The following is a 15670-nucleotide window of genomic DNA, read 5'->3' as shown; positions in this document are numbered from 1 at the left end:
GAAAATAAAAAATAATATGAGAAATGAACAGCCATGGGTTACAGATGCGTTGTGCTATATGCTAGTGGATACCCATGTGCTAGAGTATGATTATGAATATGAGAAATGACAGGGTACATATATGATATAAGAAATAAGAAATGAATGAGTATGTATATGATATGAAAAATGAAAGAGTATGAATATGGTATGAGATATGAAAGCTTATGTATATGGTTATGACAATGATATGAAAGTTTATGAAACTATGTTTATATATATATATATGATTATGAGTACAAATTTGTATGTTTTTTCTAGTTAATATAATTATTTAAATGAATGTGTTATGATATAACCAAACTCATGTTGCCACGCACTGTGAATAATTTATTTCGTCTTACTAAGAGGTGTCTCACTCAGAATTTAAACATGTTAGGAAATCAGGACAGATGAGCAGAGAGAGCTCTGAGGTAGAAGAGGTACTGTTATCCTACTATTCAGGGAAAGTGTTTTAGAGTTGGGGATATGACTTGTATAATTCTCAGAGTATTTTGTGGATTTTTTGGGATGTATATGTATGTGTGTAGAGGTTATAGCACTCTAGTATTGTATTTTGGGACCCAAACACTTTATGTATTCCGCTGCAAGGTTTGTGTGTATTGATGATAACTGATATCTCATTTTGGGCCGGGCTATATTAATATATGGTATCAGGGATATGTGGTAAATGATGGAATGTTATTATTTATTATTGTATGAAAAAAAAATTGTAGAAAAATTAGGTCATCACATGGGCCCTAAAGAATGAAATTTGGAATCCAAATCCTAGCTCATTTGTGGTTCCAAACTATGGACATTTGGAATTCGAATCCTAACTCATTTTTTGGTTCCAAATTTTTGGACTTGGGATTGGGGGTTTCCAAAACCAAGCCTCCAAATCTGAGGACCCAAATAGACCCTTAGCTTAAAAACCTTCCCCCCCCCCCCCCCAAACTTAATCACCCTCCTTACTCAGATTGCTTAAACAAGAGAGCAAGAGAGAACATCATTAGAATATGTGAGGTATGCGGGGGTATGTGTCTGTATGTGCATTCCTAACTTTTGATGATCTACAGAGAGACATAGGGTTCAAATAAGAACTAAAGGTTAATAAGAGAGAAGAATGATCAATTGTGCGACACTGACAAAACATGACTAAAATTCTAGTAGGGCAAAAAATGAATTTATTGACAAATAATATTACACTTATTGATTGACTAGGATGATAGTATTGGAGGATATAACAATAATTAAAGTTTGAACCAAGTATAACAACAATGGCAAACTTGTCTATTAAAAACTATCATCCCATGCCCAAAAAAAAAAAAAAAAACAATAAATCACTTTTAGGAGTAGTAGAATTAACATGGATGAATAACAAGATTTAAAACAATTATTAAATGATATTAAATATTTTGATTTTTTGAAAATAATAATTTAGTATAGTATTTTGCAATTAGTAAGCATAACTATGAATAATGAATGAAATAAGAAGGTTATTTTTAGGAATTAATAAAATATTATTTAGGAATTGAGAAAATGAAGTATTTGTTTTATGTTACTGATAAAAATGAGTCACCTCCAGTTCATGTGCTCGGACCTAATGTAGCATGAAAAAAAAAAAACAATAAACTCTACATTGAACCTAACAATAACAAGATCAATGGGGGTATACTAACAAGAGACAAAGATCATGATACCATAATTATTTTTCCTAATAAATATCATTAATAAAAAAATAACCCCAAGAAAGACATTTCATTTTCACCTATTCTTTTACTGTTACAATAATTTAATCCTTCCATATTCCCTAACTTAGGTATCAGAGTAATCCCCCTAAAGTACATCTTGGATCCTTCAAGTCTCTTCTTTCTTGATTTTTAGTAGGTGGTCGAGGTAATGGTTGATCTGGTTAACCTGGTCATTTTTGGCTGCAACAATTGACTCTGTCTATGGGAAGATTAAAAGGATTGAAATAAAAACGATCATAACGGCCTCTCTTAATTCTAATTCGTATAATCCTTTTGGAGATCACTCACTTTTATCAATTCAAAGAATGCAAGTTGATGTCTTTTCATAGGACAAATGGTACCAATGGAGCAATTTCTAATCTTTTAAAAGAAGGTGGAAGAGATATTTGAAGTGTTTCCACAACAAAGAAGGATTATTCATAACAGAATCTAAGAATGTTTCCTTTGGATACACCACCAAAAAGTAAATCACCAAAGCATCAAGAATCAACTTTGAAGAATTTAGATCTGATAAGGAAGAGTCATGATCATGAGGATATCAATAACATTGACATTGATGAATAATGCTTGTAAGCATTTGAGGATAATTTAAAAAAAAAAAAAATCAATCAGCTTGAAAAAACAATGGAGGTTCATGATCATTTTATATTAAATGAATTCAATAAAACTTTGTTATAATATTGCGAGATATTCTCTTTTTGTTAATATTTAAATGCAGACAAGTAATATCTTACAAAGACTGTAAGCTAATTCAACAAGTCAGTTAGGCCCACTTACTCAAAATATAATCCATACGATGAGCACAACCCATGAGACCCAAAAATATCCATATGATGAGCATAACTCATAAGATAACAAAAAGTGAGCACAATTCACAATAACATGACTCATACGATGAGCACAATTCATAAGACCTAAAATTGTCCATCTCATGAGTACAACTCATGAGACAATAAGAAGTGAACATAACTCACCAAAATATGACTCATTTGATGAACATTGCTCATGAGACCCAAAAAAGTCCATTTAATGAACATACATTATGAGATAACAAGAGGCGAGCATGACATACTAATATATGACCCACATGATGAGCATTGCTCGTAAGTCCTAAAAAAACGTTTGTTTGATAAGATTTGCTCAGTAGAAAGAATCATTTGCTTGACCAAAAAGAAGAAGAGATCCCTACTTGACTTGGATGAACTTTGCTTATCTCGTATGAAGCCTACTCAGCTTAGATAATGCCTATTTGGTTTAGTCATACCCTACTCGACTTAGCTAGAGGCTTGCTTAATCAAAGGTAAAAGGGATTTATTTAACTTCAAAATGTATATACATATATATAATCTTAAAACTATCCCTAAGCTAAGAAAACTAATTTCTGGCCTTAGGAGTGGGGGACAACTAATATAGCATAAAAAATAACAATAAACTCTACATTGACCCTAAAAATAACAAGATCAATGGGGTACACTAACTAGAGGTAAAGATCATGATACTATAATTAATTTTCCCAATAAATATCATCAATCAAAATATAACCATAGGTAAAATATCTCATTTTCAAATATTCTTTTCCTATTCCAATAATTCAATCATTCCATATTCCCTTAGGCATCAGAGTGATTTTTCAAGACACACCTCGAGTCCTCCAAGTATCTTCTTTCTTGATTTTTAGCTGATAATTGAGGTTATACTTGCTTATACAATTATGTGTTTTGATTGGACTAAATATAAGTTATTAAGGATTAAGTTTAGTCTAACTTTTGTAATATTTAAATTAAATATATTTTAAATACATAATTAATATATAAAAATAAAATAAAATAAAATCAAATCAAATTTATCCCTCAAAATTTTCATAATTTTATTTAAAATTTCATTTCATTTTCTTTATACTCCATTTTGTGCACAAACGCACGAACGAGAACCGTGCGACCTTGTTGAGTGGGGCCAAGAATGGGCGGAACGACGTCATTCCATGTATTTATTTCCGCATTTTAAAGAGCTTCGCCTGGCTGCAAATTCTAGGGCTCAGAAAATTCTGCTTTGGGGAGGGTTTTGGTGGACTCTTCTCTAACTAGTATTAGACGCGTACCTTAGGAAGAAGCTCCAATGGCGCCGCCTCCAGGACCCTATTCCGGAACCAGCACTCTTGCTTTGGTACGTTTTTCGATAGCGTTTCAATTATCGTTTTTTTTTTTTTCAAATTGTTACATGAAGCTTCTTACGAACACTCGTAGCAACGCAATCTAAAGGGCAAACAGAGCTTGAGATTTTTTCTGAAGGGTTTTAAGATTTGTTAACCCCAATTCGAATTTCAGACTTTAACTGGCTAGCAAACCAGCTCATCTTTTGCCTTCGCGGTCGATTTGCCGAATACTCCCATCCCGCATTTCTGGATCAGTCTCAGATTTTCACCGTTTAATTTTTTTTGTGACAAGGTTTTCTTGTTTTCTTCTAATCACAAAAGTTGTGACTTCTTTTTGTGGATTTCGCAGGTGGCTCGTGCTTCTGCCTTCTCTATTGGACTCGTTTACGGAAGTATCAAGCTCAAATATCTGAAGGTACCCAACTAACGGCCCCTTTCGAAAAGCCACCTCCTTTGGCTTTACAGTACTAGCACGATCCATGCGTCAAATATTAATCTGTTTTGTAATTTAGAGACTAACGAATTTAACAAAATGTAATATAATATATTTATAATGTAAATATTAAAAATATTAAATATCCATTTTAGTAATAAGAAATTATGAGATTGATGAAATTTAATTGGAAGAAATGAGATTCATAAAACAATTTTATTTCAACAAAATTTGAATATTCTTATAACCACTAGATTAACATGCTTCCTTTTTTTTTCCACTTTGATCCACTAGCCTCAGGACTTTATCCTATAAAAGGCTTCTCATATAGTTGAAGTCTAACCATCATTATGTGGCCAACATATTCCTAGCACGTCCAATGTAGGATTGTGATTGGCTTTTCAAGCCCATACCTCTGTGCGGAACCCACAACTGCGTAGGAATTCACTATCATGCTGGTATTCTCAGGGTGATTCTGATACCAAATAGAATGGTATTGACCCAATTTTGGTTAAGTATTGTCCGCTTTGGCCTCCTAGCCTCACGATTTTATCTTCTAAAAATACCTCATATAGTTGAAGCCTATTAACTCCCTAGCACAAGTTCAATTAGGATCTTGATACTTTTCTATGAACAATATTTAAGTTTTCCACAAGATTGGTGCTAGCTGTTAAGTACATAGTTTTCCTGGTTGTGAGTCCCAAGCAATATTCATATAGCTCCCAGAAGTTGACATCTGCAATTTGACGGTTGCCTTGAGCAATACTATGCGTAGCCATCCCTATCTTATGCATAAATACTGGCCAAGTTTTGATTTTAAATCCCATGTAGTGTGAAACAAATCTTTAATATGTAAAACATAATATTTAATTTTTGTGATAAGCACTTGATTTTTCTCGTGGATAAGGTTTATAAATTAAAATAAAGAGTTACTCATTGTGAAAAGGAGTATGTGACTAGCATTTGTCAAAATTTTTTAAGAAGACTAATTAGTAGGAAACAGTGACATACATTACCAAAAAAAATGTGAATAATTCTTTTGTTAAAAAAATTGATAAATTAACAACAAAGCTGATTGATTGATAGAATGGTGCAGCCTTTCTTATTTCCAGAAATACAATGTGAAGTTGATTTTTTTTTCTATAAAAAACTTCCAAAAAATAATAATAAATGTTTCATGATAATTTTATTCACTCTTTATAAATAGATTTCATTTAAGATGACTAAAAGAATTAAAAGTAGAAAATTATTTGCATATAAAAGATTTTGAAAATCTTGTTATAAAGTTCTTAACTAAGATGAGCTTGAAAAGTTGCAAATAGGGTGGCCGCTTTTAGGATGGCCACTTTGCCTTGAAATAGGATTTGTAAAAAGTTCTATTGAACTCTCTGAGTAAATTTATTAAGGTTTTTACTCTCTTATCTATCACTGAAGCATAAAGGCGGCATCATCTCTTCTGAAGTGGTGCAACCAAGATAGCCATTCTCTCTATGTATCCTGTCTCTCTCTCTCTCTCTCCAATTCCCACCATAGCTTCTCTTGGTTAGATTTGACTAGAACAGCCATTGGATCCATGGGTACAATTTAAGTAGGAGCTTTCTACCTCTACAAGGGTTTGATTTGGTTCAATTTGTAGATGTGGTGGACCTGGTCTCTGTGTGTGTGTGTGTGTGTAAGAGTGCTTCTATCTTATCGTAAATTACATGTGTCTAACTAACCATTTTTTCCTATTTTTTTCCCAAATATAAGAGACTGATAAATTAAAAATGTAGGGAAAAATTTAGATTTTTTAAAACATAATACACATTTTTCCTTTTCTTTATGAAAATGATCTTACTTGATCAAGAGAAGTGCAAATGATTTGTAGATTTACTTTGGCTTTTTACATTAAAAGTTTTTATTTCTAAAAAAATTCAAAGCAGGATATTTGATTGTCCACATAGATTTATTATTTATTTTTTAAATTCAAAATTGGTAGAAATTAGGATTTTCCTTTTGGAGTGAAGAAGCTTGAGATTATTGCTTGTAGATGCGCTCATGCATAGATTTTCTCTTGTTAAATAAATTCTTAGTGTAATTTGTAGACACTACAATTTATTAGATCTACTTGATCTATTGTAATGAAATGCATTTTATGTTGTCTTTGTTTCTTTGGATTATTAGGCATTTTTTATTCGTAGAAAAGTAATATTTTTATGTTTGGTTTAGTCCAAACATCCCTTGTAATAATAACAAATTTTACCTCTAATTTCCAAAAGTATTTCTATGCAACATATAGCATACAGATTGATAAATTTGTAAACAGAGGGTAAAAAATTCATCGGCAACACTAATTTCATCAATTTCTTCCATTTAGTACAAAAATCTCCAAGCTATTGTGTGCACAAATGAATAAATAAATTAAGTTAAAAAACTAGCTAGGTAAATTGCAACATGGCGATTTAAACTGAAAATAAGAGCATGTATGAGCAAAAAAAAATGTACTATGCATCTATATGCAAAGACAGGCATGAAACTACTGAAAACAAAAGGAAGTCCAAGGTTTATAAATTAAGCCTTGTTAAAATTGGATCCTACGTATGCACCCGGATGTAACATTCGCATAAAAATTAAAAGGGGACAAGAAATAATACTTATCCAACAATACTACTTAATTTTGTTTTCTTATAATTTTATTTTTATTTTTCCCTTTTTATTTATATTTTTTGAGGATTTCTCAACCTCCTACATTCTTCTTTCTTAATTTTTCTTTTTCCTACCAAGAAAAATGACCAAAGCCACTTAAAATGTTTATAGAAGGAAAAATTCAAGATATTAACACCCATCCCACAGCAAACAACGTAGAAATAGAGACGATATCAAATTAAAGAATGTCCTTTCAACATGAAGATGGGGAATATTTTTAAATAATCTTTTAAAATAATTTCAAAAGGCAAGCAAGAAACAAACTTTCTCAATACATGGATAGTAGAGCAGAAGTACCTAAAATCTCTCTCTCTCTCTCTAAAGCAAGTTTGATGCATAATTCTTCCAAAAATGCCTTTCAATGTGAGGAAGTAATTAGTCTTTCTAAATATCTACGGCTTTTAAATGTTGTCATTGTTTTGATCTTTTTTGTGCAAAATCTGATCTTGGACCTTCGACCTTCTATTGGCTCTATCATACTCATATTTGAAATTTGTAGCAAACATTTCAATATTCTCACTTAACTTTCTTATAAAAGCTGCATAACCTACTTATTTGACCCATTTCTTCACCTATTCCCTTACTGCCCTTGCTTGTTTTAGCTGTCTCCTTTAATTTTCTTCGTTGGGGATTTCTTGTCCTCTATTGTTTGTCTTCTCATTCTATCTTATTATATCCTTTTTTATCTAAAATATTTTTTAGCTGCTTCCCTTTCCACATCTTCTATATGATTAAGGCCTTTTGGATCAAGTTGTGTAATCTATCTATCCCAAAGATGAGAGAAACATCATCAAAGTGAGGAAAATGCTTAAGCCAACAATCCAATAGTGACTTTGTAAAGATCATTAAGCACCTTCATCCTTCTATTGGCTCAGCAGCCTCAAGTTTGAAACTTGTCGGAAACTTTTTTATTTTCATGGCCTCACTTAACACTCTTGTAAAAGCTGCATAACCTACTTATTTGACCCACCTCTTCACTCATTCTCTTCTTGCCCTTCTTATTTCTGGCTGCTTCTCTTCCACATTTTCCACATGATAAAGGCCTTCTGCATTAGGTCTTTTTAATGTATCTTTCCCAAAGATGAGAGCAGGATTGTTATAGTGAGGAAAATACTTATTCCTTAAGCCAATTGACTTAGGTGATGCTATAATATCAAATCTATTGAAAAATATTAGCATGAAAAAGTAAGAAAATCAAAATAATCATTTTTATTAGATGTACAAGATTTAACCTCATCCATTCTTTTCAAAAAGGAGAAGCTCATGTCACAAACTTCAATTTATCATCCCACATAAACCCCTTTTTTGGGTCTCAATATCTTAGCAATGCCTTGGCATTGTCTTTTCAATAGGTCCATTCTTGATTCAATATGCGATGGAGTAAGGATGCTTTCCTTAATGGGTGTTATTACCTGTACTGTAAACTTTTTTAGTACAATACTTAAAACAAATATACTTTTCAAGCTTTATAATTTGATCCCATGCTTTCAATTTGAGTGTGTGCAAACTTTGAAAATCTATAAGAATGTTCTACATAAGGAGGAAATTTTCTAAAATCCAAGCTGGTTTATTTGGCCCTATAGTGACATCTTCAGTTACTCCCATAATATGAGCTCATTATTTAATATAGTCCCAAATAGCTATTGCAACAATCACTTTTTTGGTTGTTGGAGGTAATTGATCTTTAATTTTTCACCATAGCTCTTCGATATACCTCGTCTTAGCCATTTCACATGACATTCTACTGGCTTAGCATCCTCCATACGTGTCCATTGATGTTTGGATCCAACCTAGAAAACAAAAGGTTGTCAAATAATATAGAAATAAAAGACAAAGAAACAAAAAAAAATAAAAATGCAAGCATCCATAGTCTCTGCTATTATTAGAAAAGGTAATCTAATTGCTGCATGCGCCATAAAAAATTAATCTGTGCTGCCCTTTCTATGCTTGCTAGCTTTGATAAAAATTTGGATGCATTACCACTGGTACATATACAAACAATGACCCTATGTTTTTTTACATTGTCTTAATTGGGTAAAATGACTTTGTTCTAAGTATTGATTAACTTTTTATGTAACCTGGAACATTCTTCTATAACATTCCCAGCTAATGAGTTCTTCATGTTAAACAACTTGTGTAATTGTAGGTTGATGCCCTTGCCTCGAATCATTTTATTTTTTTGGCATTTCTTGTGAATGAATCCTAGTGCATTTGTAGCAGTCCCTTTTTTTTGTTTTGTTTTTGTTTTGTGTGTTCAATTTCTGTGTCTGTTGATTCTTAGCACATTTGATATATGTTCCATCAATTATGCTAAATTTTTTTTTGCAGCATCCACTTGCAAAAATATATACATTCAACTAATGCACGAAATTATATGATTAGTACACAATCAACTGTTCTTTAAATGACTTTCATTTTTGTTCTGTTCTTCGATATGAGCTTTAGGCTGTTTGAACAAGTTCTTGCACAAATGTAGGATTGTAAAGCAACAATATGATAAACAGCCTACTAATGGTTGCGCCTTGATGACCTCCATCTCTCTTATGTTTTATTCTTCATACAAGTTTATGCTGTTTGAACAATTCCATGTACAAATGTAGGACAGAATGGAACAATATATTAAACAACTTATGGTCACTCCTGATTGGGCTAAATATTTCTTTATACTTCTACTTTCAGTATCATGCTAATGCCTGCAAGAACAGTGTATCCATCTCGTCAACATGTTAACACTTGTGTTTCTTGTGCCTATTTAACAGTCAATTGTCAAAAGCATGTCTCAAATTGTAAAACTCTTTCAATCCGTTTTTGTATTTCTAGTACATGCTTGATCACAAAGGACCATCTTCTGAGTTGGGAGGTTGTTCGTAAGGTCTAGGGATGAGGGGGACTTGGGTCTCAAGAATTGTAATTGTTGGTTAGTGGTTGTGGTGTTTTCTTTTGGAAGTTAAGTCTGCATAAAGTGATCAACAGTCAATTTAGTTGCTCATGAATAAAAGCCTGTGGAAATTTATGTTGTATATTTCACCCATTTTCTTTCTTCATATAAAGTATAAAGTGGGGACGGTCCTTGGGTTCATTTTGGGAGGATCTTTGGGATGGGGAGCATTGTTTTTCTGTTGCTTTCCTTTTCTTTTTTTTTTTCGCATCACTTTGCATCTTAATGCTCCTGTTTCTTCTTTTCTAATTATCAATGGTGATTGTGTTTTTTGGGATTTTCATTTTTTTAAGCATCCCAATGATGAAGAACTTGAGGAGCTTTTTTTGCTTTTTAGTTTGTTGGATTCCTTTTGGCTTTCCTATGGAAGGGATGTCAAAAGATTTGGACTTAATATGTCTTTTGGTGTGTGGCCTAATATCTTGTTTTTCACTTATTCCTATTTGATTTGTTTGTCTAATTCTTTTCCTATTTGTGGAAAGCTAAGCTTCCTTTAAGGTTGAGGCTTTTGTGTGGATGACCATTCTTAACAGGGTTAACACCAAAAATCAATTGTAGATTAGAAGGCATTAAAAGGCTTTATCTCTTGATGTATTTGTAATGTGCAACTGTGCAATGCTAGGTGTGAGTCTGCTTATCTGTTCCGCCACTAATCTGCAGCTTCTTGTTTATGTAATAAAGTCATCGGTTTGTTTTGTGTTGAGCATGTCCTAGTTCTCATGAGACATTTTTGTAGGAGAGCTTTTAGAGGTTTCGGCAGGCACAAGGAAGTGAGGAGATTATGATGGTGGGCAGTTTTCACTGTGATCCAATATAGTAGGGGATTACAGGGAAAGATAGAAACAGTAGAGAGAAAAAGAAGAGAAGAGAAGAAAAAAAAGGAGAAAGAAGAATGATAGGGAGATGAAAAAGGAGGAGACTTTAGTGAGATGGAAGAGAGACACAATTCTGAATTCAAGTTAATAACTGTCTAGTCACTGTCCAATATACAAAGTGAGTTATGCACCCAACAATAAAAATATAGCAAATAATTATGAAATAACCACGAAGTATCAAAAATATTAAAAATAAGTCTAAACAAACTAAAACCCACAAAATACCTAATTTTTAAATCTTCATACTAAACATGACCATCTAGAATCATTCACATGCATTCCTCCATTTTGTGTTGCGAGTGTATTTGCTCGAAACAAACACTTGCATTTTCCATGATTGCTTTGTGCGTAGTGATTAGATTTGGGGCAAGATTGTATCTTTCTCTTCTAGTTGCTTTAGTTGTTTTAGTTTCTTTGATATTCAGTGTGACTGGTTGGCTGTGTTAGTTTGAGTTTGGTATGCATTTTTTTTGGTATTGCTTACTAGGATTCTTCGACCTCCTTGTATATTCTTCATTATCTCAATAAGTTTATTTTTTAACCTAAAATAAACATTGAAACTTTAGTCTGAGAGGATCCTAACTTGGAGTTTTGTATTAAAGGGACTAGTTAAGATCCATGATTGAATGGTTGACAGGAACAGATCTTTGAATAGTGAAATTAAACTTAATTTCATAAAGAAGAAAAGCATCTATGGCAAATTGATATTCGTTTGGCCGCACACAATGATTTAAAAGGCAAAGGCATGAGACCAGACATTTTAACCCGTGGGCAAGGCATAAGCCTTAAAATTAACAAATTGTGTTGTAAGCCTTTTTGAGAACATTTTTTAGATAAAATATGTAAATATGTTACATATATTTTTGAAAATATGGGGAAAAAAAACAATAAAAATTTAAAAATCTAATATAATCCACAAACTACTAGTTGGCCATTAATTTTAAGAATATTGTCTTGAAGTAAATCATCCATTTCAATTGTTTTTTTTATTTTTGTGATCTGATGTGCAACTCTCAATTATTTTGGAAAGATAGGTTCTAGAGTTGGGTGATAAAACTTGTATTAGGACATTCCTTCATATAAACATGTGGCTATATTAGTCTAGAAGAAATCTAACTCGGGATTAATACACCCAAAATGCATAATCCTCAACTAAAGAGGTGCAATAGTGTGCCTTTTGCACAAATGCCTAAGCCTCACCATGAGGCAAGCCTTGATTGAGCCTTTTTTTGAACATTGGTTGCACAGATCCGTGCAGATTGTTCTTTTAGCTTGTTATAATTAAAATATAATTGCAAAATAGGACCCCAAAGGAATATTATTCATTCATTAATTCCTCACGTGGAAAATGAATGTCTTTTTGGTTCCAAAGATTCTTCCAGCCTTTTTTAATTAAAATAACAGAAAAATCATTTAACTCCCATATGCCGATGCATGCTGAAGGAGCAATAAGCCCAGTAAAGAGAGAAATTATGAGCATGCATTCATATTAGGAACATAAATTGATGCTATGACAATCATTAATTCATGCTAGCATATAAGCAAGCTGCTCCTTTTGTACAGGAAGTGCTCACTGAACGCACATTGCTCGAGATTAAATACACGGGCATAATATGTGCAGTGAAAACATTATCATAGAACTAATTCAGTATACTTGCAAAAAATGAAAGAGAACACAGTTGTGAAAGAAACGAAGTGAAATTGCAGGAAGTGAAAAGGGTAAACAAGCAGAGCATTAGCCTGGTGGATTCAGTTCACAAGGATATTGGGGCATGATCAGAATATGCAACCCAGAGGGGCATTAAAATTGAAAACATTATACATTTGTTCAAAATGTGAAGTGTGATCCAGCAATGGAAACATAGACCTGGGGATTTAACCCAGAGATTAGAAGAAAATTGAAGAACTCAAGATTTGTTAGTCATTTCGAATGGAAAGTGTAATTGATGTGAGGAACACAAAGGTGCTGGCATGCGTGCATCTTGAAAGTTTCTGGGGATTCTTAAGGCTAGGACAGTGATTTCAAGTGATTAAAAGTTTGCATAGTTCGCTTGTTCTAATTTTTTTTTTTTTTTTTCCCTATTCATTTTTTTTGCTGCCTTTTGCAATTCAGTGCAATGGGTAATTGTTAAAATTTGGTGCATCTTGAAAGTTTCTGGGGGTTCTTAAGGCTAGGGCAATGATTTCAAGTGATCAAGGTTTGCATAATTTGCTTGTTATAATTTTTTTCTGTTCATATATACTGCCTTTTGCAGTTCAGTGTAATGAGTAATTGTTCAAATTTGGTGCATATTGAAAGTTTCTGGGGGTTCTCAAGGCTATGATTCTAAGTGATCAAAAAAGTTTGCATAGTTTGCTTGTTATAGTTTTTTTGCCTGTTCATTTTTGCTGTCATGCTCTGTGTGGGTGACAGCCTCGTTCTTTTTGTTTTTTTGAAGTCTTCCTTCTGTCATAATTTCTTTTGATATCCCTACCAACTGCATAATATATTTAAGAATTTACTGTTCCCTTTGGCCCTTCTGGCCAGGTGATGAATACTTTCTTTGATCAAAGCTTACAGACGTGCTTACTTGTGGCCTTGTTTTGATTTTTCCCAGGCAAAGGCCAAGTCTCACCAAAAAGCTGAAGCTAAGGGTCACCATTGAAGAAATGCTTTGCTCTCTGGTTTTTTGTGGGTAGAAATAATGCATTATGATGTGTCTCGCCAATGTTTCATATTTTAGCATTAAACATTTGTCCACCATGGTGCTTTAGTTATATAGCTCTGAAACTGTATGGATAGAGGTTAGTGGTGTTCACCATGTCTTAGATTTTAAGGGATCCACTGCTTTCTGAACAGGAGGGAAACTGGATGATTATGAAATGTGTGTTGATTAGAGAAATTATTCAGAATTTTTGTGCTCTCAATTTCAATGTTTTTTATGGGGAATTGTTGTCTTTTCAATCCTTTTGTGCTCATGAGGATTTGAGTTCATGATTATGCTAGGAATTTAATTGTCATATTTGGTTTGTATAACAGAATGAAATAAAGAGTTGATCGGAGAATATGAGAAAAATGAAGTGACCAATTCAATTACATTTTTTTGATTTCCATTTCATTCTTACATATCAAAGTTGCTTGGAACTCTTCACAATCCACTGATAAATTGGATCCTAGAAGACTAGAACCAAGTGCAGCATTTGTGGTTTCTCTTTTTTTCTCCCTCCCAGCAAAGGCACCAGCAACGTATATATGCATCATGATCTTGAATCTTATTAGCCTATGGGTCGACCTGCCATTATTTACATGTTTCCATTTGAAAGTGTTATGGTTTAATTAAGAAGATTTGCCAGTTTGGGGACTCACTTGGGAATTTCAGCTTGCATGGAGGCCATCCCAAGAGGATTTGATGATTTAGATATTTGTTGTACCCCGAACAAAACCTATATTTATGTTTAGGGCAGCTTAGGCAGGTTATAAGTTGTGCGATGTTTGGTTGGGAGGAATGGAGTTGGTTGAGTCGAATTCTAATGTCCATATAAAGGACACGACAAAGTATAAGTACCCTTTTTAATTTCTATTTTGATGGATTGAATATCTTTAGTAAGGAATTGGAGGAAGATATGGCAGTTTCTTTTAGGAAATCCCTGATGAGAAAACACACTATTCTCTTTTACTTTCTATTTTTGCTTTTTTTTTTTTTTCCCCCCTAATATTAAATCGATCATAACTACTCCCTATATTCCACTAATAGAGAGACCCGCGATTTCATAGAAAGACATCTCAGTTCTTTTTTAAAATGTTTGTTATGCGACTAATCTTATTATTTTTGTAAGTTCATTTCATTCTAGTGCATCAAGTGTATGCTCTCAGCAGCTCACCTAGGAAACACAATTTGAGATTTATTTATTTATTTTTGTATGGTTGCTTGAGAATGGCCGATCATGTTCGAGTGGAATGTGACAATGCTGCTAACTTCGCATAAGCTTTTGGTCTGTAAATCAACAGAAGTAAGAGGAGCCTGTTTATTGTATTGAATGCGTGCAAAATGGAGAGAAGTCTCCTCTACGTCATATGCTACCACACCCTCTTACTATGGCTCTTTCTATACATCGCCCACAAAACATCATTCTTGGGTCAATTTTTCTTGCCCCTGTTTAGAGGTGCCATTTTTTGCATTAACTTTTCACCAATCATTCAATTCTTTTAATTAATAAGTTCAACCAATCATTCAATTCTTCTAAAATTGTACATTCTGATCCAAAAGCATCATTTCCATTGTTGTCATTTTCATCATCTTCTCATGGATTGATTATGAGAAGCCATCGCTCCTCTCTTGAATGGAAAATTGACGTTCTTTAAAAATTTGGATGCGCGCAACTCTATCTAAAAATTTGATTGGGTGTCTAATTTAAAGTGAAGTAGAAGGCATATTTTTATTAGATATATGCTCGAAGGCAAATAAGGATGAATGTTATCATGCAAATTAGCCACATTTGACTTAAGATCTTAGTAATCTTAAATAGTTTTAGAATTATAAATTTTTAATAAAGTTTGCTTTTTGAGCCTTATAAACACCATTAAATTTTTTTTTTTCAAAAATTTCTTGCGAAAAAACTTAATTTTTCAAACAATTACACAATATATATTGACATCTAGTGTAGTTTTAACATTTACTTTCATAACTTTAAGAAATATTTGATTTTTTTTTGGAAGACAAACTTTATTAATGGATATAAACCAATAGTACATCGGGAGTAAACATATAATAAACAAACAATGGTAAAAAATTGCAATAATTAAAGGAAATTTAAAAACAATAGGTAACAGAGGAA

At 32.8% G+C, this 15670-nt stretch overlaps 1 protein-coding gene across 1 annotated transcript; it reads left to right on the top strand.

The window, feature by feature from the left end:
• Nucleotides 1–3697: 3697 nt before the first annotated feature.
• LOC131150628 (uncharacterized) lies at nt 3698–13762 on the top strand. Its single transcript, XM_058101474.1, has 3 exons — nt 3698–3935; nt 4274–4339; nt 13453–13762. Exons 1-3 carry the CDS (start codon nt 3888–3890, stop codon nt 13498–13500), a joined length of 162 nt encoding a protein of 53 aa, XP_057957457.1. The 5' UTR covers nt 3698–3887; the 3' UTR covers nt 13501–13762.
• Nucleotides 13763–15670: the final 1908 nt, after the last annotated feature.

This window comes from Malania oleifera, chromosome 3, assembly GCF_029873635.1.
Source record: "Malania oleifera isolate guangnan ecotype guangnan chromosome 3, ASM2987363v1, whole genome shotgun sequence".
NCBI classification, from domain to species: domain Eukaryota; kingdom Viridiplantae; phylum Streptophyta; class Magnoliopsida; order Santalales; family Ximeniaceae; genus Malania; species Malania oleifera.
Note: the sequence above shows the minus strand (reverse complement) of the source record. Positions and strands in the feature narration are given on the sequence as shown.

Excerpts from the sequence above, each read along its gene's own strand:
- LOC131150628 (XM_058101474.1), top strand. The coding sequence starts at position 3,888 with ATGGCGCCGCCTCCAGGACCCTATTCCGGAACCAGCACTCTTGCTTTG. Across the intron at positions 3,936-4,273 it reads GAACCAGCACTCTTGCTTTG|GTGGCTCGTGCTTCTGCCTT; the intron begins GTACGTTTTTCG and ends TGGATTTCGCAG. Across the intron at positions 4,340-13,452 it reads TCAAGCTCAAATATCTGAAG|GCAAAGGCCAAGTCTCACCA; the intron begins GTACCCAACTAA and ends GATTTTTCCCAG.